Genomic DNA, 24,269 nt, shown 5'->3' with positions numbered 1-24,269 from the left:
AGCTCGCGCACCTCAACAAGAAAGCCCGCGTGCCACAAACTGCAGAGCCCACACGTTCTGGACCCCCGCGTGCCACAACTAGAGGGAAGCCCGAGTGCGGCAATGAAGAGACAGTGCGCCACAACGAAAGATCTTGCATGCCTCAACGAAGATCCCGCATGCGGCAACTAAGACCCAACGCAGCCAAAAAAATAAAAATTAAAAAAAAAAAAGCAGTGAGAAGCGGTATGTCCAACCTGATACCGGCACTCCCTCTAGTGAAAACAGTGACACCGTAAAACCCATAAGGAAAAAATACAACTAGATCCTTGGCCTACACCATACACCAAAAAAAACTCCAGATTGATTAAAGGGTTAAACATTTAAAAACTAAATAAAGAAAACCAGCACAAGTGTTAGTGTAAGGAAGGTATCTAACTGTATTTTTTCCCAAGTGGTAACTCAGTGGTTCTAAGACTTGAACCGGCATCAGAATGCCCTGGAGCATTTGTCAAAACACACATTGCTGGGCCCCATCCGCAGGTTTTCTGATTCTGTAGGACTGGGAGAGGGCCTGAGAATTTATGTTTCTAATATGTTTCCAGGTGACGCCTATGCTGCTGATCTGGACACCACACTTTGAAAACCACTGGGTTAACCAATGGTCCCAATTTGTTCACCTTTCTTTACTGATTTTAAATGCCACCTTTATCACATAGTAAATTCTATCTATGTTGGATGATGTTTGGAAAAAAATATATGATGGGGACATGTCAAAAGGATACAGGAGCAAGCTTGAAGAGGCATCCACTGGCCAAACCAGGGATAATTTGAGCATCAAAATAATGGCAGTAATAAATTATAACCCATGCATAAAATAAGAATCCATGAGTTGAGACTGATAATACATACCTACATAAAGAAAAAAGAAAAGCTCTTCCTTGCAGCAGTATGCCAACTAATAAATGTAGAAGGAATGACTAAATTGGAAAAACAATTTTGCGACCATCAGAATATTAACTGATTCAGACAAAAATCATTAATGAATCCAGAACTAGTAGGTGAAGGTGTGATGAGGAACAGATATTTACATAGTCTCAAAGTATGGTATCTCCCCATAAAAAACTTCTTAGTTATAAAGAGAAAATAGTCATTTTACAGTGGAGAACCTGGCAGACACAACCCTAATCCAAGGGTCAAAGTTCACATCATCAATAATGAAACAAGCTGAGTTGTGTGCCCCCTGATCTGACACACTGAGAAGGACGCAACATCGCTTCTGGAATGCTCCTGCCAAAAATGTGTAGTACTCTGAATCCAAACTGAGGATATTCTACAAAAAGACAGCCTGAACTCTTTAACAATGACAGTGTCATCAAAGACAAAAATAGGCTGAGGAACTGACCCCAGATTTAAGGACAACCAAATGTAATGCACAAATCTTGCATGGGATCCTGGAAATCACCTGAAGTGCATTTTTGCAACAATTAGAAAATACGAATTATATAACAATACTGTAAAAATGTTAGATTTCTTGATTAGGTTCTTTATAGTGGTTAGGCAAGATAATATGCTTCTTAGGAAATACACATTTAAATATTCAGGGATAAAGACGTATAAGATTTATAAATTAAAATGATTCGGCAAATCACCATACATGCATATACAGACATACAGACGATGTTAAGGCAAATGTATCAAAATATCACCACATGGATGAAGAGTATAGGGGAGTTCTTTGTCCTAGCCTTGTAACTTGTCTCTGAATTTGAAATTGTTTTAAAATAAAGAAGTTTGGATTTTTTTTTTTAATCTACTTCAAGCCATATTTCCCTCCTTGAAAGCAGAACAATCTGGCAGTGCCAAGATCTGCAGTGTTGATGAGTCCAACTACTAGAGAGGAGAGCTACAAGAGAAAAGTGGGTCTCGGCTCCTATCTGCTACCAAGCTAGAAAGAAATGAAGATCATCCAGTGGGCGGGTACGGATGAAACATGCTGGTGACTACTGGGGGATGGGGATTATGTTTGAAAATTCCCCTAATAAAAAGGTTTTTAGGGCTTCCCTGGTGGCGCAGTGGTTGAGAATTTGCCCGCCAATGCAGGGGACACGGGTTCGAGCCCTGGTCTGGGAAGATCCCACATGCCGCCAAGCAACTAGACCCGTGAGCCACAACTACTGAGCCTGCACGTCTGGAGCCTGTGCTCTGCAACAAGAGAGGCTGCGACAGTGAGAGGCCCGCGCACCGCGATGAAGAGTGGCCCCCACTCGCCGCAACTAGAGAAAGCCCTCGCACAGAAACGAAGACCCAACACAGCCAAAAATAATAAATAAATAAATAAATAAAAATTTAAAAAAAAAAAAAAGGTTTTTAAAGATCGGTATTCAGGGGACTTCCCTGGTGGCCCAGTGGCTAAGACTCTGTGCTCCCAGGGGCTGGGGTTCGATCCCTGGTCAGGGAACTAGATCCCACCTGCCGCAACTAAGAGTTCGCATGCCGCAACTAAAGATTTTCCAGGCAGCAACAAAGATCCCACGTGCTGCAACTAAGACCCAGCACAGATAAATTAATTAATTAATTAATTTTAAATTGGCATTCATTCAATTTTTTTAAAAATAAATTTTATTTTTTTAAATTTTTTTACTTTTTAAAGCATTGGTTCTTTCTTCGGGGACTTAACATTTTTTTTAAGATTTATTTATTTTTATTTTTATTTATTATTTTTTTTTATTTTATTTATTTTTTCTTTAGTTTTTGGCTGCGTCGAGTCCTAGGTGTGGTACACAGGATCTTCATTGCGGCATGAGGGATTTTTTGTTGCAGCTCGCGTGCTTGTCTCTAGTTGTGGCATGTGGGTTTTCTCTCTCTAGTTGTGGTGCATGGCCTCTGTAGTTTGCAGCATGCAGGCCCTCTAGTCGTGGTGTGCAGGCTCAGTAGTTGTGGCGCGCGGGCTTAGTTGCCCCGCAGCATGTGGGATCTTAGTGCCCCGACCAGAGATCGAATCCCTGTTCCCTGCACTGGAAGGCAGATTCTTTACCACTGGACCACCAGGGAAGTCCCAAAAAAATAAATTTTAAGAAAAGCAATAGTCAAACTCAAAAGCTGGCTTCCACACAGAGATGACTAGAACCATCCTTAAGAGCCAAACCAGGACTTTTGGTCAAGTCCTCTGTGCAGCCACAGCCAGGTCAATGTCCCTGCGGAGTCAGCCAAGGCTGACCATTATGTAACTGCCGGACTTGAGTAAAACCCTCCACTGCAGCATCCCTCGGCCAGGGGGAGGCAGGAAACATCAGCTGGGTCTCCCAGTCAACCTCCAAGTCCACCCAGGGGAAAACAAGGGAGCAAATGAAAGAATGATGTCCCATGGAGCAGAAAAACACCAGGTGGGGCAACCGCTACCCGTCACTGCCTTTCCCAGGAAAAGTGGTTTCAGGAAGACCCGGCCACAATGAGAGGAGTCACCTCACCTACTGTGACCCACTACCCTACGAAACCGTATTCATACTTAGACAGCACTCTGGAAACATTTCCCGCCCAGCAGCTCCCCAAGGAGAGCAGGCTCCAAGACCGTGGTGCTGAAAAATGTCCCATGTTAATAACGGCCTCCCCACTCCACACCCGCAAAGCTTTTGCATTTGTCCAGTCTTAGAATTCTCTCTTGGAACACCCTCAGGGCTGCCTCCCATTTAGGCAAGGAGGTCCCATATCAGGAAACTGGGTCTCTGCTGTCCATCTCTGGGATTTGTACCTCCCAATCTTTGGGAAGGAAAGTATCAGAGGAGACAGAATAATAACTACCATTACTACTACTACTACTACTATAGTACGAACATGTGTCACATACTGTTGTTAGCTCACTTAATCTCAAAACAGTATTTTACAGACAAGGAAACAGAAGCACTGAGAAGTTAAGTGTCTGATGTACAAAGTTGGTAGAATCAGGATTCAAACCCCGGGAGTCCGACTCCAGAGTCTACATGTTCTTAACCACTTTTCTACATGACAAATTTGCAATCATCAGAAACAGCCTTGCTCTATACAGAAGGCTTTAGGAAACACAGCCAGAATATTATCTATATTGTCATCCTAGATTTGTTTTTCTAAGAAAAAGCAGCCCACTGCCCAAATTTTCCATCAGATTCGGATCTGATGTGCCTCACTACTCAACCCAGCCACACACTCAAAGTGCTAAGGCTGGTGTCAGCAAGAGCACTAGAAGCTGCAGCCACTGCCAGAAGCAACACAGCCCCTGGGAGCCATAGGAAACATCCTCCTGAATCACTCTGGGCTCAAAGAGAACATCACAAGAGCAATTACAAAAAAGGAGCAGAACACAGCAAAATGTAGGGGATGGCAAATTGGTTCTCTACCAGACAGTCTCTACTAAAGCTAAACATACATCCACCCTATGAAACAAGTCCCCAAGATAGATATAGATAGATAGACACATAGATAGATAGATTTAACAGAAGTGCATGTCTGTGTCTTCCAAAATACATGTATAAGAATGTTCACAGCAGTTTTCTCATGATGGCTAAAAACTGGAACTAACCCAAATGTCTACCAACAGGAGATGAGACAAATAAATTGTGGTATATTCATACAATAGGATACCATACCCCAGTAAAAAAAACAAACTCTCATTACATGCAAAAGCCCAGATGAATTTCACAGATAAAATGAAGAGCCAGGCACGAGAAAACATATTGATTTCACTGATATAAAATTCAAGAATAGGCAAAACTAATCAATAGTGATCAATAGTGATAAAATTCAGAATAGTTGTTATCTCAGGGCAGGGCAAGCAAGGGACATGGGGAAATTTCTGGGCTTCTGGGAATGTTCTACCTCTTGATCTGAGTGGTGATTATACAGATGTGAACACATGTAAATATTCATTGAGCTGTCTCACTTAAGATTTGTGCACTTTTCTTTAACAGAAAAAAATTTGAATACCAAGTGGGGTAAAAATCAAAGACAAATTTAAAGCAAGAATGTTTTTATTATTAAATAAGACAGGACAAAAATAAATGCACTAAGCTTTCAACTCAAAAAGCTATAAATGACTGACTATTGAATAAATAAATAAAGCAAAAAGATGAAAAAGGTTAACAAAGTTAAAAATAGAAATTAACATTAGAAAACATGGTATAATTGATAAATAAGTCCAAGTAGTTGTCCTGTGAAAAATAAATCAAAAGCCAAAAGTTAAAACAAAAATGTTTATGCCAGTCAAGAAAAAAAAATGGGGAAAAGACACACAAATACCAACATTTTTAAGTGAGAAAAATTAAAAACATTTTTAAAAATGAGAATGTTATCTCAAATCTTTATATTAATAATTTGAATATCTCATGAAACAGTTTTCTCAGAAAATATGAATTAACAAAATTGACACAAGATAAATCAGAGAAGCTGAACAAACCAATCATTATGGGGAAAAAACTGAAAAAGTCATCAAAGAATTATTTCAGAGAAAGCTGCCAGACCTAGTTGGTTTTATGCGTGAGCTCTTTCCTGCACTCATGGAACAGATAATTCCCATGTTATAGAGTCTATTCCTGAAGTTGGAAAGCACTTCAATTTACTTTATAAAATTAGCCTAGCCTTGATTCCAAAGCTGACAAAAATAGTACAAAACTACAAACAAATGTCACTTATGAATTAGATGGAAAACCCCCAAATAAAATATGAACAAGTAATTCTAAAAAAATTTTCCAGGAATAATCTACCATGAGCAATTAGGTATATTCTAGAAATTCTAAGGTTGTTACTACAAGGAAATTAATATAATACATTGAAAGGAGAAACATCATATAATTATCCCAATGGTTGCTTAAAAGCTATTTGCTGCATGCTGTAACTAAAAGATCTCGCGTGCCACAACTAAGACCCAACGCAGCCAAATAAATAAATAAATAAATATTTTTTTAAAGATAAAATAAAAGCTATTTGCTCAAAATTCAACCCTTATCCGGATTTTTTTAAAAAGACAACAATGATTAGTAAATCAAGAAGACAGGTTACCCACTAATACCCAGCCTGACACCTAAAGAAGTCACTATAAGCTTGGTTATTAGGGGAGAATGCCCACTCCATCACCACTAAAACAGGAAGTTGTATACAAAGCAACTAACAAAGAAAAAGAAGTAAAATTATCTCCTAAGATGATCAAAATTATCGATCTTAGAAACCACATAAACGTCTACCAAGAAAATCCAAAAGAAACTGCTGAAAACCTATACTAAGAATTCAGCAAGTGACTGATTATATAAAAGAAAATACAGAAACTAATAGTCATATACCAACAACACTAAGTTAGAAGACATAACAGAAAAAGATCCCACTGAAAATAATATCAAAGCTTCTTTAAAAACTAAAAGAATCTATCTGAAGATAACTTCAAAATGATTTGAGTGAATTTAGAGACATTCCATGTTCCTGGTATGAAAATTCTCCATAAAGAAACTTTACATATGATAGATTCCAACAAAAATCTCAAGGGATTAGGGGTAGGAGAATAGGAAGAGGGGAGAACCTGACAAAATAATTTAAAATTCATGTGATGGTGTCATCCACGCAAAGAAAAGAGGCAGGAAGATTTTGAAAAGAAGAGAAACTTGAACTGTCAGATATTAAAAACATAACAAAATGTTATACTAGCTAAGACAGAGTGATTTGAAAAGGCTGATAAAAAACAACAATGAATGGAAAGTCCCCAAACAGGCACAAATATACATATGTTTTTAATATATGCTTAAGGTAGCAACTCAGATCACTGGGGATATAGATAGGTTATTTAATAAGTAGTGCTAAAGTAATCGGTTAACTATTTACGAAAAATTAAATTAGATCCCTACTCACACTGTACACAAAAATAAATTCATTTGGATGAAGAATTAAATTAAAAAAATAAAATCACAGTGAACTAGGGGAAAATAGAGGTGATCATTTACCTGATCTCAGAATAAAGGAAAGCCTTCCAAAACGTAAAAGAAAAGGCTGAAACTATAAAAGGTAACAGACTTGACTACAGAAAGTTTAAAACATCTGTATGGAAAAAGGAAAAAAAAAAAAAGCCTGATAAATTAAAATGCAAATGAAAAACTGGGAAAACACAAATTACAAGACAAAGAATAACAGCCTTAACATATAAAGAGCTCTCTCAAAACCAAAAGAGAAAAATGCACATTTCAGTATAAAAATGAGCAAAGGACATTAATAAGGCAATAAACACACTTTAAAAACATTCAGGGGCTTCCTTGGTGGCGCAGTGGTTGAGAATCTGCCTGCCGATGCAGGGGACACGGGTTCGAGCCCTGGTCTGGGAAGATCCCACATGCCGCGGAGCAACTGGGCCCGTGAGCCACAATTACTGAGCCTGCGCGTCTGGAGCCTGTGCTCCGCAACAAGAGAGGCCGCGATAGTGAGAGGCCCGCGCACCGCGGTGAAGAGTGGCCCCCGCTTGCCACAACTAGAGAAAGCCCTCGCACAGAAACGAAGACCCAACACAGCCATAAATAAATAAAAATTAAAAAAAACAAACAAACAAAAAAAAAAAAACATTCAGTCTCCTTGAGTAAATTACAGCTTTAAAAAAGGTAGAGTGGAGGTGGGGGGACTTCAAAGACATAACCACCAAATGCCATGAGGGGACCTTGCCCAAATCCAGGTTGGGGCAAACCAACTGTAAAACAACACTTTGAGATAGATGGTGAAATAGAATACGAACTGGGTATTAGGTGATAATGAGGAATTCATGTAAATATTGCCAGGTGTGATAATGGTACAGTAATTATGTAAAAAAAGTCCTTTTTTAATGAGATGCATGCTGAAGAATCTAGGATAAAAGGTTGAAACACCTGTAATTTACTTTAAATACTGCAACCAAAAAGAAATAGATGAAGCAAATCTGGCAAAATGTTAATTATAAAATAGGCTAAAAATATATATATATATCTTATATATATATATATATATATATATATTTTTTTTTTTTTTTTTTTTACAAATAAATCCAATAACTGCCAAAGTGCAATAGAAACCAGCCATCTCGGCTACAGCTGATGGAAGGATAAATGGGTAGAACTTTTCTAGAGGGTAATCTGGCAATATGTGTCCAAAACCTTGAAAAATGTTTAAATCCAGCAAGTCTATGTTCAATAATTTAACACAAATTTTTAACAATTGGTACAAAGATTTGTAAACTTATAAGTTTATCAAAATAGCATTATTTGTGACTGTGAAATACTGAAAACTACCCAAATGTTCAACCTTAAATTTTCACACAGCCATCTGATAAGACTACTACCAGACAGTCATCAAAAACTGACTTTTGGGCTTCCCTGGTGGCGCAGTGGTTGAGAATCTGCCTGCCAATGCAGGGGACACGGGTTCGAGCCCTGGTCTGGGAGGATCCCACATGCCGCGGAGCGACTGGGCCCGTGAGCCACAATTACTGAGCCTGCGCGTCTGGAGCCTGTGCTCCGCAACAAGAGAGGCCGCGATAGTGAGAGGCCCGCGCACCGCGATGAAGAGTGGCCCCCGCTTGCCACAACTGGAGAAAGCCCTCGCACAGAAACGAAGACCCAACACAGCCAAAAATAAATAAATAAATAAACTTTAAAAAAACAAAACAAAAAAAAAAAAAAAACTGACTTTTGAGGAACAATTAAATATTTTATGGTACAACAGCTATGGAAAACAGTATGGCGGTTCCTCAAAAAATTAAAATAGAATTACCATGTGATGCAGCTATTCTACTTCTGAATATATTATCCAAAAGAATTGAAAGCAGGGACTTGAAGAGATATTTGGACACCCATGTTCACCAATGTCCTTGGATGGATGAAAGGATCAACAAAATGCGGCATACAATGGAATATTATTCGGCATTAAAAAGGTAATTCCGGGGACTTCCCTGGTGGCGCAGTGGTTAAGAATCTGCCTGCCAATGCAGGGGACACGGGTTCGAGCCCTGGTCCGGGAAGATCCCACATGCTGCGGAGCAACTCGGCCCGTGCGCCACAACTACTAAGCCTGCACTCTAGAGCCCACGTGCCACAATTACTGAAGCCCGCGCGCCTAGAGCCCGTGCTCTGCAACAAGAGAAGCCACCGCAAAGAGAAGCCCGCGCACTGCAACAAACAGCAGCCCCCGCGCACAGCAACAAAGACCCAACGCAGCCATAAATAAATAAATATTTTTTAAAAGGGGATTCTGGGAATTCCCTGGTGGTCCTGCAGTTAGGACTCCGCGCTCCCTGCCGAGGGCCCGGGTTCAATCCCTGGTCAGGTAACTAAGATCCCACAAGCCGTGCAGTGTGGCCAAAATAAAATAAAATAAAATTTAAAAAGAAATTTAAAAAAGGTGATTCTGATACGTACCACGTGAAAGAGGCTTAAGGACATTATGCTGAGTGAAAGAAGCCAGACACAAAAGGGTAAATACTGTATGACGCCACTGGTATGGAGTACCTAGAGCAAGCAGATTCACAGGGACGGAGAGTTGAACAGTGTGGGTTGACAGAAGGGAGGGAGTTACTGTTTAATGGGTACAGAGTTTGCGTTTAGCAAGATGAAAAAGTCCTGGAGACGGATGGAGGTGATGGCTGCAGAATCCTGTCAATGTACTTAATGCCACTGCACTGTACATTTAAAAATGGCTAAGATGGTAAGTTTTACATTATGTGTTTTTTTTATCACAATTAAAAATAAAGATATAGTAATACATTTTAAAGAGAAAAATGCATGTTGCAAAATAAGTTCATGTATGATCTCAATTTTGTTTCACTGATGTCTTAAATATTAATACACTGCACACAGGGGAAAAAAGCTCAGAAAGGCATATATCAAAATGTTAACAATAATTATCACTAGGTACTGTACTTCCAGGAGAATTTTATTTTCTTTGTGTGTCTGTGTGCTTTTGTGTGATTCCCAATTTTTCAACAATCACTTTTGTAATTGAAAGCAAAAGTATGCCAACTGGACAAATGAAAAAGGAGAGAAAAGGACACTCAATGTCGGTTGCTGGTCCTAATGTGAGAATGCCCACAAGTCTATTTCCAAATGACATAGTAAATATAATCCCCCTTGAGAATCAAACTATAAAAGGCAGGCTAGCATTTGGGAAAATAAAGACCGACTCAGAAGACAGAGCAGCGGGGTGTTCCCTGCAGAATTAGAATAGAGGCAGATCCTCATTTCAGACGATTCCAGAGTCCAGAGTGGGTTCACCACATCAGTGCGTGCCCAGCAGAAAGGAAAAGACCGGGGGAGCCTCACACACCACTCAAGAGGCCCATCAGAAAGGACAGGCTCAGAAAGGAAAGACCCTTGAATCAAGCAGCACTCTCCCTGGGACTCAGGGCTCCCCACCCACACATCTCTCTTAAACTAAATCCACGTTCAGAAAATATTTGCTAGACAGCACACGTCAAGAAAAGAAGGAGCCTTTCTTTCTGTGGCATTCCCTCGCCACATCTGGTACTGCTCTGAATAGAGGCTTTATGAGGGAGGATCCAGATACCTCAGCCACGAGTTACTCCACTGACCACAGACAGCAATAAACAGGCGTGAGGATTTAGATTTCGTGCAGCCGAGGCATGCTGAATAATCATGATAGAGCTTCCACTGCATTCCAACATCCAGGAAATGTGTATCGAGTGCCTTCTAAGCACAGGGCACCATTTGTAACACCATTCCACGCAGACAGGCAGGCACACATGTACACACCCACCCACAGACGAAGCTCCTTTGTTGTGTTTGAGGGATCAGACTAGGAAAGTAATGATTTAGGCTGGAGGCATTTGACAGTTTGATTCTACACGTCACACATCAGGATCAGGAAAAGAGGGGCAGAGGGAAAGTATGCATCCCTGAGGAAGGATCAAGGGGGAGATATCAGTGCATCCCACCACTAGGGGCCCTGGACCAAGGGGCTGAGTTCTGCAACAGAGGCAGAGAGTAGCTCTCAGCCTTCCTAGAACTCCACGGACCACATCCACGGGGAGTACAGTAACTGCAGCCTCTGGTCCTGGAGGAAACTGTATCAGCAGGTTTAGCCACCATGTGAGAGAAATCCATGCCTTCACATTCTTTTCCCCACCCCCACAAATGAATGACGTCAGGTACCCCTTCCTTGTACATACTTTTGCCCCCATTGTTCTTCAGGACATTGGAGAGGTTGACAGAGGCGGTGCCTAGCAGTTCATTTCTCAAGGTGTGGCAGCTCCAGACCTTCAAATCTAAATGACTCTGGGCCGTGACATTCCTGGAAAACAAATACTTGATTCATCATACCCAAGCAGATCAGTCATTCCTGTAACTTAGAAGAAAACAGAGAAACTACACTGCTGACATCTTGAAGGTGGGGGGAACCCCAAAGAGGAAGACACTCACATATACCCTTTCCCCCCCAGAGCTGACCCTGTAACCATCCAGCTAACAATGAACACTCTGTGAGCTCGATGATGTAGAAACACCGGAAGAGAAAGTGCCTCGGGTACCAAAGGCAGAAGGACTAGAGGCGGCTACAGGGAACCTGGATCTCCCACAACCCCTTCCTCTATTCCCCCGGGGGGCTGCATTCGGAGAGAAGGGGTTTTCTCTTACAAAATGATGATCTCGTTCCAGAGAAGCTCCGAGCTCCCAATTCGCTTCCCAGTCTTCTTCGTCTCACTGGGGAGTCCATCCACTGCCACTTCCACAAACGAGTTAATTCGAGGTTGACGACTATGCACCTTGGGCTTTGCTGACACCACTGGACAGGAAAGACAGAAGTCAACGATGAGTCAGAGGGCTCCCAGCTGCCCCCCTGTGGCAGATGTTCTCCCTCTTTTTTGTTGTTTCTTTTAAAAAAGAAATTTTGTCTTTTCCTCATTCTAAAAAGACTTCTTTTTTAATGTGAGGATATAAAAATAGCATAAGAAAAGAAGCATAAGAAAAAAAATCACTCCTAACCCAAAAACACTGGGATAATTATCATTAAGATGTTGGTAAATACAGACTTCCTAGACTTTCATCTTTTATGTCTCCAATTCTTTAAAAATTCCTCTCCCCCCAAAATCCATTTTAAAAAGCTGCAACATAAGCCCATTACAAGCATACACCATAATTTAGTCAACTATTCTTTCATTGTTGAATAAATTGCTTCCAACTTTTGGCTCGGGGAAAATGACCACAAACGTATATAGTATTTGCATGCATTTCTGAGTATTCTTCCAAAGGATATGAACATTTTTTAAAGTTCTTAAAACTGCTCAGTTCCTTTCTAAACCCATGTAGACACCTATCAGCACTATAGGAATATATCCATTTCACCAAACACTGCATAGCACTGAGTACTATGTTTTTTTCACCCTTTGCAAATCATGTAGGTAAAAAAAAAAAAATAGTATAAAGATAATAGCTAAGAGTTAATGAGCACTTATTACAGATACTATACTATGCACACATTATCTAACTGAATCCTTACAATGAGGCAAGAAATACATCGTCACTCCATTTCACCCACGAGGAAACATGCTTGGGGAAGCTAGGTCGTTGCCCCAGGCTACACATCCAGGGAGCTTCGAACCGCAATGTGCACCCGGCAGCCTGACTCCACACCATGCTATATGCCATTTCCAGACTTTGCTTATTTGTTCTAATGCTTTTCTTCAATTACTAGCCAGATTGAATAGTTTTTCCATGTACTTGTTAACCATCTGCATTTCCTCTTCTGTTCATTTCCTTCATGCGGCAGCATTTCTGATGCTTACACGGCACCAGCAAGCCAGGGGCTCAGCACCAACTAAGCAAGCATACGCCCAGGGCTGGATGCTAGACAAGCTCCTTTTGTAGCATTTATCAGCCATGGTGGAAACTCCAGATCACTAGGACAAAACCCATCTGGATGGTTTCTATCCTATGCCCTAAATCAGAGCATATAACTGATGTTCCTTACCCATGATGACAAGACTGCCTGAACCTGAGTTCCCATCAAGAGTTAGCAAACCTCTCTCTCCTAGACCCTTCTGAGGGATGACAGTCCTATAAGGGTCCACAACTTGGCAAAGGGCAAAGCCACCTCTGATTGTGTTTTAGCAATACGTGTCTTCTCCAGGACCAAAAGAACACTAGACAGAAAGTCAAGGAACAACAGCAACAAAAGCTGTCGTGAAGATTAAGAAGCAACAAGTGTTGGTATTAGGACAAAAGGTCGTAGAGCTGGGAAATGTGGCCCAGAGTGGGAAAATGAAAATACTACACACATAGACCAAGGTTAACTGAGGCCACCTGGTGGTGCGAGAGCAGCTCTGCAGGGAGACCCTTAAATGTAAAAATATAGATAAAAAATAGGGACTGGTTATAGAGTCCTACCATTTTGAGCTAGACAGTTTCTTTGAAATCAACAAGTTCAAACCCTTTATTTAATAGTTGGGCCAACTAAGATCCAGGGAGGTGAGACATATCCAAAATCACGGAGCTAGTCAAAGGCAGTGCTAAGCCTGGAACCAAGTCTCCCAGCTCCCAGGCCAATTCTTTGAACTCTTCCATCATGTTTCCTTTTTGGTCCTTGTTTTTTTAGTATCTACTTTTTAAAAAGAATTTTTTGATATAATTTCAGACATTTAGAAAAGTTGCAAGAGTAATACAAAGAATTCTTATAAACCCTTCACCGGGGACTTCCCTGGTGGTCCAGTGGTAAAGAATCCCCCTTCCAATTCAGGGGACACGGGTTCAATCCCTGGTCGGGGAACTAGGATCCCACATGCCATAGGGCAACTAAGCCCATGCGCCACAACTACTGAGCCCACGTGCCTCAATTAGAGACAGAAAACCCACACAACACAACTAGAGAGAAGCCCACGTGCCACAACGAAAGATCCCACATGCCACAACGAAGACCCAACGCAGCCAAATAAATAAATAAATAAATAAATAAATAAAATAATTTCATTTAAAAAAACCCTTCACCCGAAGTCACCAAATATTAACTTTCTATGCTACTTGCTTTACTACTCTCTTTTTCTCTCCCTAAATACTTCAGTGTGTCTTTTCTAAGAACTAAGACATTTTCTAACATTACCATAGTATAATTATCAACACTGGGAAATTCAACATTCTTTAATACTATTATCTAAGGTACAGACCTTATTCCAATTTTGCCAATTACCCTATCAATGTCCATTATAGCAAAAGAGAAAAGATTTTTTTCTAGTCCTGGACTCAATCTAAGATCACATGGTGCAGTTAGTAGTTTTTTGTGAAGTTCCCAATTTACATAAAAATTGAAAGAATAGAATAAATAATTGCACATTATTTACTAACTGCTATCATTTTGCCACATATGCTTTTCTGTCTCTCTCTCAGCGTCTATCATCAATATTACCCAGAGAACTTCCGCAATAATAAAAATGTTCTACACCAGCGCTGTCCAATACATTGCCATGAGATACATGTGGCTATAAAGCACTTGAAATATGGCTAGTGAGACTGAGGACTGGAGCTTTAAATTTTATTTAATTTTAATGTAAATAGTTCTATGTGGCTATACTTGCTACCCTATTGGATAGCACAGGACCCAGATATATATACGACATCTGTGTTTAAAAAAAAAAGTAAGTTGGAGACATCATGACAGATCAGCCCTGATTACTTTCAGAATGCAATTCCTAACAATAAGGGCATCCTTCCACCCACCACACCACCATTATTATACCTAAAAAAAAAATGTAGAGTCACTCCTTCCATCATTTGATATCCATTCCATATTCAAATTTTCCCAGTTGTTCCCAACTTTTTTTTTTTAATATTTATTTATTTATTTGGTTGTGCCAGGATTTAGTTGCGGCTCTCCAGCTCTGTAGTTGTGGCACGCAGGCTTCTTAGTTGTGGCATGCCAACTCTTAACTGTGACATGCATGTGGGATCTAGTTCCCTGACCAGGGATCGAATCTGTGCCCTCTGCATTGGGAGCGCAGAGTCTTAACCACTGCACCACCAGGGAAGTCCCCCAAACATATTTTTATAGCTGTTTTTCTCCCAACCCAGGATCCAATCAAGATGAACAAACTGTACTCAACTGCTGTCTCCTTAATCTTTTAACACCTAGAATGCACTCCCTTCTTTTTCCATGACAATGATTTTTAAAGACTTCCACCAGCTGTTTTACAGAATGCTAAATCCTGCATTTTTCTGATTGTTTCCTCATGGTTAGATTTACAGTGAACATTTTTGTCAAGAACACTAACTACACAAGTTAGGTTGCATACTTCTTACTGTACACACCAGGCCATCCTCCTATTGGGGATACTAATTTTGATACCATGGTTAATGTGGGGTTTGCCAGGTCACTCCACTGTAAAGATACATTTTCCCCTCAGTAATTTATAATTAATAAGTGGGGTGATATTTTCAATGTTTCTTGTTCTTAAAAGACAAGCCAAAATAAAGGTCTCAAGTTTACCTAGAAAGTTTATTTACTATTTGATAAAATATAAATGCCAGTTTCTTATACATGGAGTCACATCTTCACATAGGATTTAGCTTTTAAAGTCAACAAATAAGGCAAAAAATCACATATTTCCAAAATTATACCCCTGAAAAGCTCTTAGGAAGGCAACAGAATAGGGTGTGGCATATTATCTTTCTATAGGTTCCAAACGGCCAGTTTTTTGCTTTGCTGTGCTGTGTTTTCAGTGTTCCTTCAGTTAAATATCAGATAAAATAGTTGGCTTACGTTTGAGGACCTCAGTGTATTTAAAAAGTGTATTGTAAAACTCTAGGACTGGGGGAGAGGGATAAATTGGGAGATTGGGATTGACATATACACACTATTACTATATATAAAATAGATAACCAGGGCTCCCCTGGTGGCGCAGTGGTTAAGAATCCGCCTGCCAATGCAGGGGACATGGGTTCGAGCCCTGGTCCGAGAAGATCCCACATGCCGCGGAGCAACTAAGCCCATGCGCCACAACTACTGAGCCTGCGCTCTAGAGCCGGCGAGCCACAACTACTGAAGCCCTCGCGCCTAGAGCCCATGCTCCCCAACCAGAGAAGGCACTGCAATGAGAAGCCCCTGCAATGAGAAGCCCGCGCACCACAACGAAGAGTAGCCCCCGCTCGCCGCAACGAAGAGTAGCCCCCGCTCGCCGCAACTAGAGAAAGCCCACGCGCAGCAACAAAGACCCGACGCAGCCAAAATAAATAAATTAATTAAATTAATTAATTTAAAAAATAATAAAATAGATAACTAATAAGGACCTACTGTGTACAGCACAGGGAATTCTACTCAATACTCCTTAATGACCTATGTGGGAAAAGAATCTTAAGAAGAGTGGATATATGTATATGTATAACTGATTCACTTTACCATACACCTGAAACTAACACAACACTGTAAATCAACTATACTCCAATAAAAATTTTTAAAGATAAAAAATAAAAAAATAAATCTCTAGGACTGCACTATAAGAGGCAAAGGGAACTGAGGCAGAGAGAGGGGACAGCATAGCAACAGCTCCCAAATTACACCAGAGGCTCTATCCACGAAATGCACAGGAGGAAGAACCACCCACACTGTTTAAATGGTTGTTTCTCTCCTTCTCTTTCTCCCCCACCATTTTCCTGGATGGTATTATCAACTCCCTATAGCTTAAGTGCATATATAATGAGGTGCACCTGTATTATCAAGTTAGCTCTCTCCACACTAGTGAGAAAATACACATTGGGGAAAGGCAAGAGAGAAACCTTTAGAAGTCAGAGCGTGTTCCTGAATAACATGGTCCCAAAACAGGGACCTCAGGATATCACCAGTTTCCATGGGCAGGCTTCTGTTCTGACCTAGCCCTGCTAATTATTAGATAAGGCAGTAAAGGCTGTAGTCTCAAGTTCAAAACCCTATCAGTTCACTCTAATCCTTCTCCCTTCTCAAAAGGGCTGGAGCAGCCATGAGACACCAAGAAAAGTAATTAAAATGTATGAAGACTATAAAAAAAATCAATAACTCAATAAGAAACAGGCAAAGAATAGACACAGGCAACCCACAGAAAAGGAAATACAAATTTACTTAAACATATGATAAGACACTAAACATCACTTATCATTTAATGAGAAGTAAAACTATGCTGAGAACACAATTTTTTTTTTTAACCAACCAGACTGGCAAAGATAAAAAAAAAAAATCTGACAACATATCATGTTGGTAAAGGTATGGGGACTACAGCCGTACCACCCTGAATGCCCCTGAACTCGGAAGCTAAGCAGGGTTGGGCCTGGGTACTACTTGGATGGGAGACCGCTTGGCAATACTGGGTGCTGTAGGCTTAAAAAAAAAAAAAAAAGATGATGTGGGGAAAGGAGCACTCATTGATAACAATAGGTTCCCTCCAGGCGAGGGAACTGGGGAGCTGGAGGAATGGAAAGAATTGTAAACTATGTAAGTGCATTAAATAAATGAATAACATTTCCATTTTTAAAACAATAATTTTAAAATTTGGACCAAAGATACAATTTTGCCTCCCAATGATCACGTTGAGAGGCCTGAGCCCAGATACTGAATGCCACTCCTCTCTCCCCGAGCATCTTGTGGTCCCGTGACTCCTCCTCCTAAAGCTACTGGAGCAGCAGGCTTTCATCCGTGTGATATTTACTGAGGCCTCACTGTGTGTCAGGCACTGTTCTAGGCTTTGGGGCATCAACAGTAACCAAAACAGACAAAAACCCCTGTTCTCGTGGGGCTTACATTCTACAGAAAGAGACAGTGAATAAATGAAATAGATTCCAATAGGTCAAACATTAAATAGTGACAGGGGCTGAGAAGAAAAAGATAAAGTGGTGAAGGGGAGAGACATGAGGGAATCAGGGTAGGGAGTCTTTAGATGGGGGAATCAGGGAAGGCCTCGTTGAAGAGAGTGACTTTGGGGTAAAAACCTGCAGAAAGTCAGGAAGCAGACCAGGTAGATAACTCAGCCAAAAGAGCATTTCACTCAGCGGGAACAGCAAGTGCAAAGGCCCAGGGGTGGGAGTGTACCTGGTAGAGGCAATGAATAGCAAGGGAGGTCCATGTGGACCTGTGCATCTAGCCAGAGAGGAGTAAATGTGGAACAGGAAATGAGAAATGGAAGGGGTCGTATCAGATGGGATCTTCAGCTTGTACGCAGAGTGAGATAGACAGTCCTGATGTGTTTGAGCAGAGGAGTGACAAGAGCTGGCTTACACTGTAACAAGACCACTGGCTGCTGTGTGATCAACAGAATGAAGCGGGGCAAAGGGCAGAAGTAGGAAGCCAGGTTAGGAGGCTACCGCCTTAATCTAGGGCGGAGATGATGCCAGCTGGTGGGTCAGTAGGGGTGGTGAGAAGTGGCTGAACGCTGCCCACATTTTGAATGTAGACAAAACCAGATTTGCTGAATACAGGATATTGAGGAAAAAAAAAAAAAACAAAATCAGGTCAGTTCCAGGCATGTCACATTTTAGACATTTACTAAGCCTTCAAGTGGAGACGCCAAGTGGGCTATTGGATATACAAACCTGGAGTTCAGAGACAAGGCCAGGCTGGAGATACTAATGTGGCAGTGATCTTACTATTGGTGGTATTTAAAGTGATAAGGTTCGGATGAGCTCACCAAGGGAATGAGCGTAGATAGAAAAGAGCCCTGGGGAAGGAAGGATTTGCCATTTTATATAATTCTTTCCAAAAGTTCCTTTTTTTCCCCCTCCTCTTCAAGAACTCCAGCTATAATATGACAACCCTATAAGAATGAATAGTTACGCTCGTAAGCCAAGGTGTGGTATAATTCCACCTCTTTCCCAAAGATGGGGCTGGACCTGAAATGACAAACTTCATACAGTGCCACTCACCTTTCAGAATAAGCTGAGACTTCTCAAAAGGCAGGGCCACTCCTGCCCGGCTGGAGCTGGCAGATGCCATGTCATCACCAGGAAACTGAAAGACAAACAAAGCAGCAGGTTTAGAGGATATCTGATAAGAGACGGAGGAACTGAACCCAATTTTAATATCTGAGTTTAAAGAGATAGAAGCAAGAAAATATAAACATCCAGGACTTCCCTGGTGGTGCAGTGGTTAAGAATCCATCTGCCAATGCAGGGGACACGGGTTCGAGCCCTGGTCCGGGAAGATCCCACATGCCACAGAGCAACTAATAAGCCCATGCGCCACAACTACTGAGCCTGCGTGCCACAACTACCGAAGCCCGCGCACCTAGAGCCCGTGCTCCTCAACAAAAGAAGCCACCGCAATGAGAAGCACACGCACAGCAACAAAGAGTAGCCCCCTTCACCGCAACTAGAGAAAGCCCACGCGCAGCAACAAAGACCCAACACAGCCAAAAATAAATAAATAAATAAATAAAATAAATTTATCTTTAAAAAAAAGAAAATATAAACATCCAAGCAACTGCAGCCATGCTGCTTCAGGCAGAGTGGTGTCTGTCTCGTAATGACTACTGAATCTGGGTAGGACTTGGATGGACTAAGAAGGACACAGCACTGCTACGTCAACCTTTTAAGGAGGGAGAGCCTAAAATAATATCTCCAAAAAGAAAGTCACAGTTCAACAATTTTTTAAAAAGTAGGGACCTTCCTGGCAGTCCAATGGTTAAGACTCCGAACTTCCACTGCAGGGGGCACGGGTTCAATCCCTGGTCGGGGAACTAAGATCCCAAATGCCTCACGGTGTGGCCAAAAAATAAATAAATAAAAATTTTAAACATTAAAAAAAATTTTTAAAGTAATATTAAACCAATTTTTTAAATGGACAGATTTTAATAAAAGTTTCTCCAAGAAGGTATACCAGTAAATGTGCTTATTGGCCAAGGAAATGACAGACCAGGATTCAATCTACATCTCCTGATTCCAAAGCCCAACATTCATCCAGTCGACTACCCTGCTATCACCTGCATGTGCACACGGACCTGGCCAACAAAGCACATGAAATAATTTTTGATGGACCTCATTAGCCATAAGGCATCTCCGTCACTCCATCTTGGCTAGAAGCAGAAGTCTATCTTGCATTTTGAGTGGCTCTTTTACTCATACGTAATTGTGTAACATCGTCATTTGTCATTTAGAAAATATTTGGTTCACTGAGTTCTATAGATATTCCAAATGTTGACACATTTCATTATACCCTATCCAAAATATCACATTCGTGAATGTCACCACTGATCTCATCAGACAAGTTTTTGAGTATTGGGAAGCTGTCAAGCTGTTTGTGGTAGATGGAAGTGTTCCAAAATTCTAATTTTCACTTAAAAAAACTCATATTTTATCATTGGCAACAAGCACTGTCAGTTGTTTTCCTTGAAGTGACAGGCTTACTTCATTCAACTTCAGGGAAATGTCTGCCAAACGCCCAAATCTATTAACGCTAGTTTATCTGTTGATTTTTTTTTAAAGTAAAAATGGTATTTCATGAAAAAAGCAACTATATAATACAGCTTTTAATTCAAACAGTCATACAAGTGCTTTTTCTCAACACAACAATTATACTTCAGTATGCAGGAGAAGTGCTTTAGGCATATTTCCCATTTTCATCACATAGAATATTAAAAACACATGCATGCACATGAGTAAAGACAATACAACCGGTAATTTTTACTGCTTCGTCAAGCACATTCTTAAGTGAAACTGGCTTTCTTTCCTTTTTACTGAGCAGGCCATGGTGAGGAACACAATGACAGCAGCCCAGGCCAGTGGTAGTGCCCTGATTCGTGCTATGGCACCAACAGTTTCACTGACCTTTGCTTTTGCACCATGAGTGCATGTGTCACAGTGAAAAAGGCAAAGTTATCATGAAAATAGTTTTGATCCTGCAAAACCCTAAAACTCTCGAGGGGCCACCAGGGGCCTGAGGACCACACCTGAGAACAGCTGCTGTAAAAACACTATGAAATTCCTGTTCTATTCAACATCATTTATACCTTCTTTCATTCTATTTGTATCTGATGTCTCTCCTAACTCCCTATTCTGAAGAGCAGTTCAGACTTAAAATGTGGTTATGAATGTACCATATTACTCTAAGAATGGAAGCCATTTGTATGAGAATTAAATGTAGCTACTGCTAAGTCACACTGATTTTGACATTTTCCACAGCTGAAGTCAAAGAATTCTATGCTTCGAGATTTTAGCCAAAACAAAACAAAACCATTTGCCTTATTTATGAGATTTCCAGTCCAAAAAAAATTTAAGGGACCAGTTTTTTTCTGGACTAGTCCATAACAGGCATTTTACTTACATATAAAGTAGCAGTGGAAACTTCTGAAATGTTATGGGTAACATATAAGAATACAATACTACAACTATTCTTATCAAGACTTCTAGAGACCAGACCTCCATGGTATTAAATCCAAGAGTGAATTCTCAATCCTTGTCTTAGATGACCTATTGGCAGCACCTGACACAATGGGTAGATGACTCTTTCTTCCTCGAAATGCTTTCTCCTCTTGGCTTCCAGGACACCACACCTGCCTGATTCTCTTCCTGCCTCTCAGGCTGCTTTTCCTCAGCCTCCTTTGTTTGCTCCTTCTCTGCTCCCGAACCTCTAACCACCCGAGTGTCCCATAGCTCAGGCCTTGCACGTCTCCCCTTGGTTATCTCAACCCGTCTCATGGCTTTAAATACTATCTATTTGTGGACAATCCCAAATGGGTGTGTCCAGTACGAACCTCACCCTTGAACCTCAGGTCGTCTTTGCGCATTGACAATTCTGAGCTTCTGATACTCGCCCTCAATCCTGTTCCGCATCTCAGTTAATGACAACTCCTTCCATCCAGTGGCTCAGGCCAAAATTCTGGGGCTTATTCGTGCTTCCCCTTTCCCTCTCACACCCCACATTCAACCCATCATTAAATCCTATTGATTCTACCTTTAAAATATTTCCAAGCTCATCTGCCTGCCAATGCAGGGGACACGGGTTCGAGCCCTGGTCTGGGAAGATCCCGCGTGCCGCGGAGCGACTGGGCCCGTGAGCCACAGTTGCTGGGCCTGCGCGTCTGGAGCCTGTGCTCCACAGCGGGAGAGGCCGCGATAGTGAGAGGCCCGCGCACCGCGATGAGGAGTGGCCCCCACTTGCCGCAACTGGAGAGAGCCCTCGCGCAGAAACGAAGACCCAACACAGCCATAAATTAATTAATTAATTAATTAATTTTTAAAAAATTAAAAAAAAAATATTTCCAAGCTCAAACATTTCTCTCCATCTCCACTGTCACTGCCTTGCTCCAAACACCATCATCTCTTAGCTGGGTTATTGTTTTTCCTGCTTCTGCCCTCTGCCCCCTTCAATCGAATTTCTACGTTCAGCAAGAGTCCTGTCTTTTAATATGTAATCAGATCATATCACTGTGCTATTCAAAAGCTGGAAGCTATCCAGTGGCTCCCCATCTACCTCAAAGTCCTTGTAATGACCTTGGAGGGTCGGCGTGATACACTACCACACACCTCTCTGACCTTGCCTCCCATTTCTTTCCCCTCTCCCTACCTTCCCCATGGGCTTCCTCTCCATTGCTTGAACATGCCAGCCATGTTCCCCCATCAGACTTCTACCCCTCTGTCTAGAATGCTCTTTTCCCAATTGTCCACATATACAGCTTATTCCTTCACTGCCTTCAGGCATTATCTCAAATGTTGCTTTCTTAAGGGGCCTTCCCTGACCGCCCTGTCAACCCCACCTCTCCACACACACTGTACTCATCCTTCCCTAGCTTACCTTTCCGCCTTAGCATTTATCACTGACACGGTTCATAGTGTATTGATTTCTTGTATTTATTGTCTCCCTCCTCTAGAATGTAAGCTCCATGAGGGCTGAGATGTGTGTCCCCCTCTTAGCCCTGTAGCCTACTATCTGGAATAGTGCCTGGCTCCTAGTAAGAACTCCATATTTATTGAATGAATGAAGAGGAGTATCAACTTTCTGAAATTCAAAAGGATAGTGTTTTGACTCCCTTAAAGTTTTTTTGGTAAAGCAATAAACATATCAACTCTTTTACCCATCAGATTAGCAAGAGATCAGAAGTCTGACAACAGTGTTGCTGAGAAGCCTCACAGGCTTCTGGAAGCAGTGCAAGTTAGATGGTACCTGGCAACCGCCGAGAAGTTAAAGACGCATATATTGTACTTCCCAGGATTCCACTCCTAGCTATTTGCCAATAAAGATGCATATATTGTACTTCCCAGGATTCCACTCCTACCTATTTGCCAATAAAGATGCATATATTGTACTTCCCAGGATTCCACTCCTAGCTATTTGCCAATAAAGATGCATATATTGTACTTCCCAGGATTCCACTCCTAGGTATTTGCCAGGGGAAAATCTTCCAACAAATGCAAAAGAAACCATGTTCAAAATGTTCATCATGGCAATGTTTATAACAGCAAAAATTTATAAATAACCTAAATGTCCATCAATGAGGGAATGAATAAATTGTGAAATAGTTATAAAATGGGATGCTATATAGTTCTTGAAATGTATGAATTCAACCCATATGTACAAACCCCAAACTATAATACTAGACCTAAAAAAAAAAAAAAAAGCAAGTGATAGCCTAAGTGTAGGGCAATGCCATTGGTATACACTTGAACTTTCACAAAACAATTGTATCTACTGTTGTGGACACACATGAATGGTATAAAAGTATAGAAGCATGGATGGGAAGGAACCACACCAAGTTCAGGACAGAAGTTACCTCTAGGGTAGCAGAAGAGGGAGCAGGGGAACTGGAGTGAACAGAGAGACCAAGGGAACTTCGAGTGTATCTGCAACATTTCACGTTTTAAAGGAAGAAGTTCTGAAGCAAATATGGCAAAATGCTACTATTCATTAAATCCAGATGGTGGTTTTTATGACTGTTTGTTATCTTATTCTCTGAACCACTTCATATGTTTGATCTTTTTCATAATTTAACAATAATTTTAAAGGGGATAAAAAGATGATATCTTGAGTAATGAAGGAAAGATTAATGATTGTAAATTAAGCCTCGGGGCTTTTAGTAACAGAGGTTAAAGCACTAAAAGCTGGAAATCCATTATTTATAGACTTTAAAAAGAAAACAATTTAAAAATCTTTACATCTACTGGGACTCGTTCTAAGGGTAGTAGCAACTCGACTAAGGGTAGTTTTTAAACTAGCTTGTTCTCCCTGAGCTTTAGCTGTTTTTAGCCTTTGCTCTGAACTAGAGAGAATTCTGGAGAATGAAATGCAAAGCCCTCACATGGCCTGTTACATGGCAGAAAGACCAAACCTTTCGATCTATACTTCATGGCTCCAAATCAAAATCAATC

At 41.0% G+C, this 24,269-nt stretch overlaps 1 protein-coding gene and 1 pseudogene across 1 annotated transcript in view; one reads left to right on the top strand and one right to left on the bottom strand.

Moving 5' to 3' along the window:
- WWP2 (WW domain containing E3 ubiquitin protein ligase 2) overlaps window positions 1-24,269 on the bottom strand; it is a 147,039-nt gene that overhangs the window by 103,838 nt on the left and 18,932 nt on the right. Inside the window, exons 2-4 of the mRNA XM_036833378.1 lie at window positions 18,834-18,918; window positions 11,598-11,745; window positions 11,135-11,256 (exon numbers count right to left, since the gene is read on the bottom strand). Of these exons, the coding sequence (XP_036689273.1) occupies window positions 11,135-11,256; window positions 11,598-11,745; window positions 18,834-18,903 (340 nt within the window). The 5' untranslated portion in view covers window positions 18,904-18,918. The remainder of the gene's footprint in view (window positions 1-11,134; window positions 11,257-11,597; window positions 11,746-18,833; window positions 18,919-24,269) is intronic.
- LOC118885959 lies at window positions 17,189-17,297 on the top strand (annotated as a pseudogene).

Source organism: Balaenoptera musculus, chromosome 19 (genome assembly GCF_009873245.2).
Source record: "Balaenoptera musculus isolate JJ_BM4_2016_0621 chromosome 19, mBalMus1.pri.v3, whole genome shotgun sequence".
Lineage (NCBI taxonomy): Eukaryota > Metazoa > Chordata > Mammalia > Artiodactyla > Balaenopteridae > Balaenoptera > Balaenoptera musculus.
This window is presented reverse-complemented; position numbering and strand designations above follow the sequence as displayed.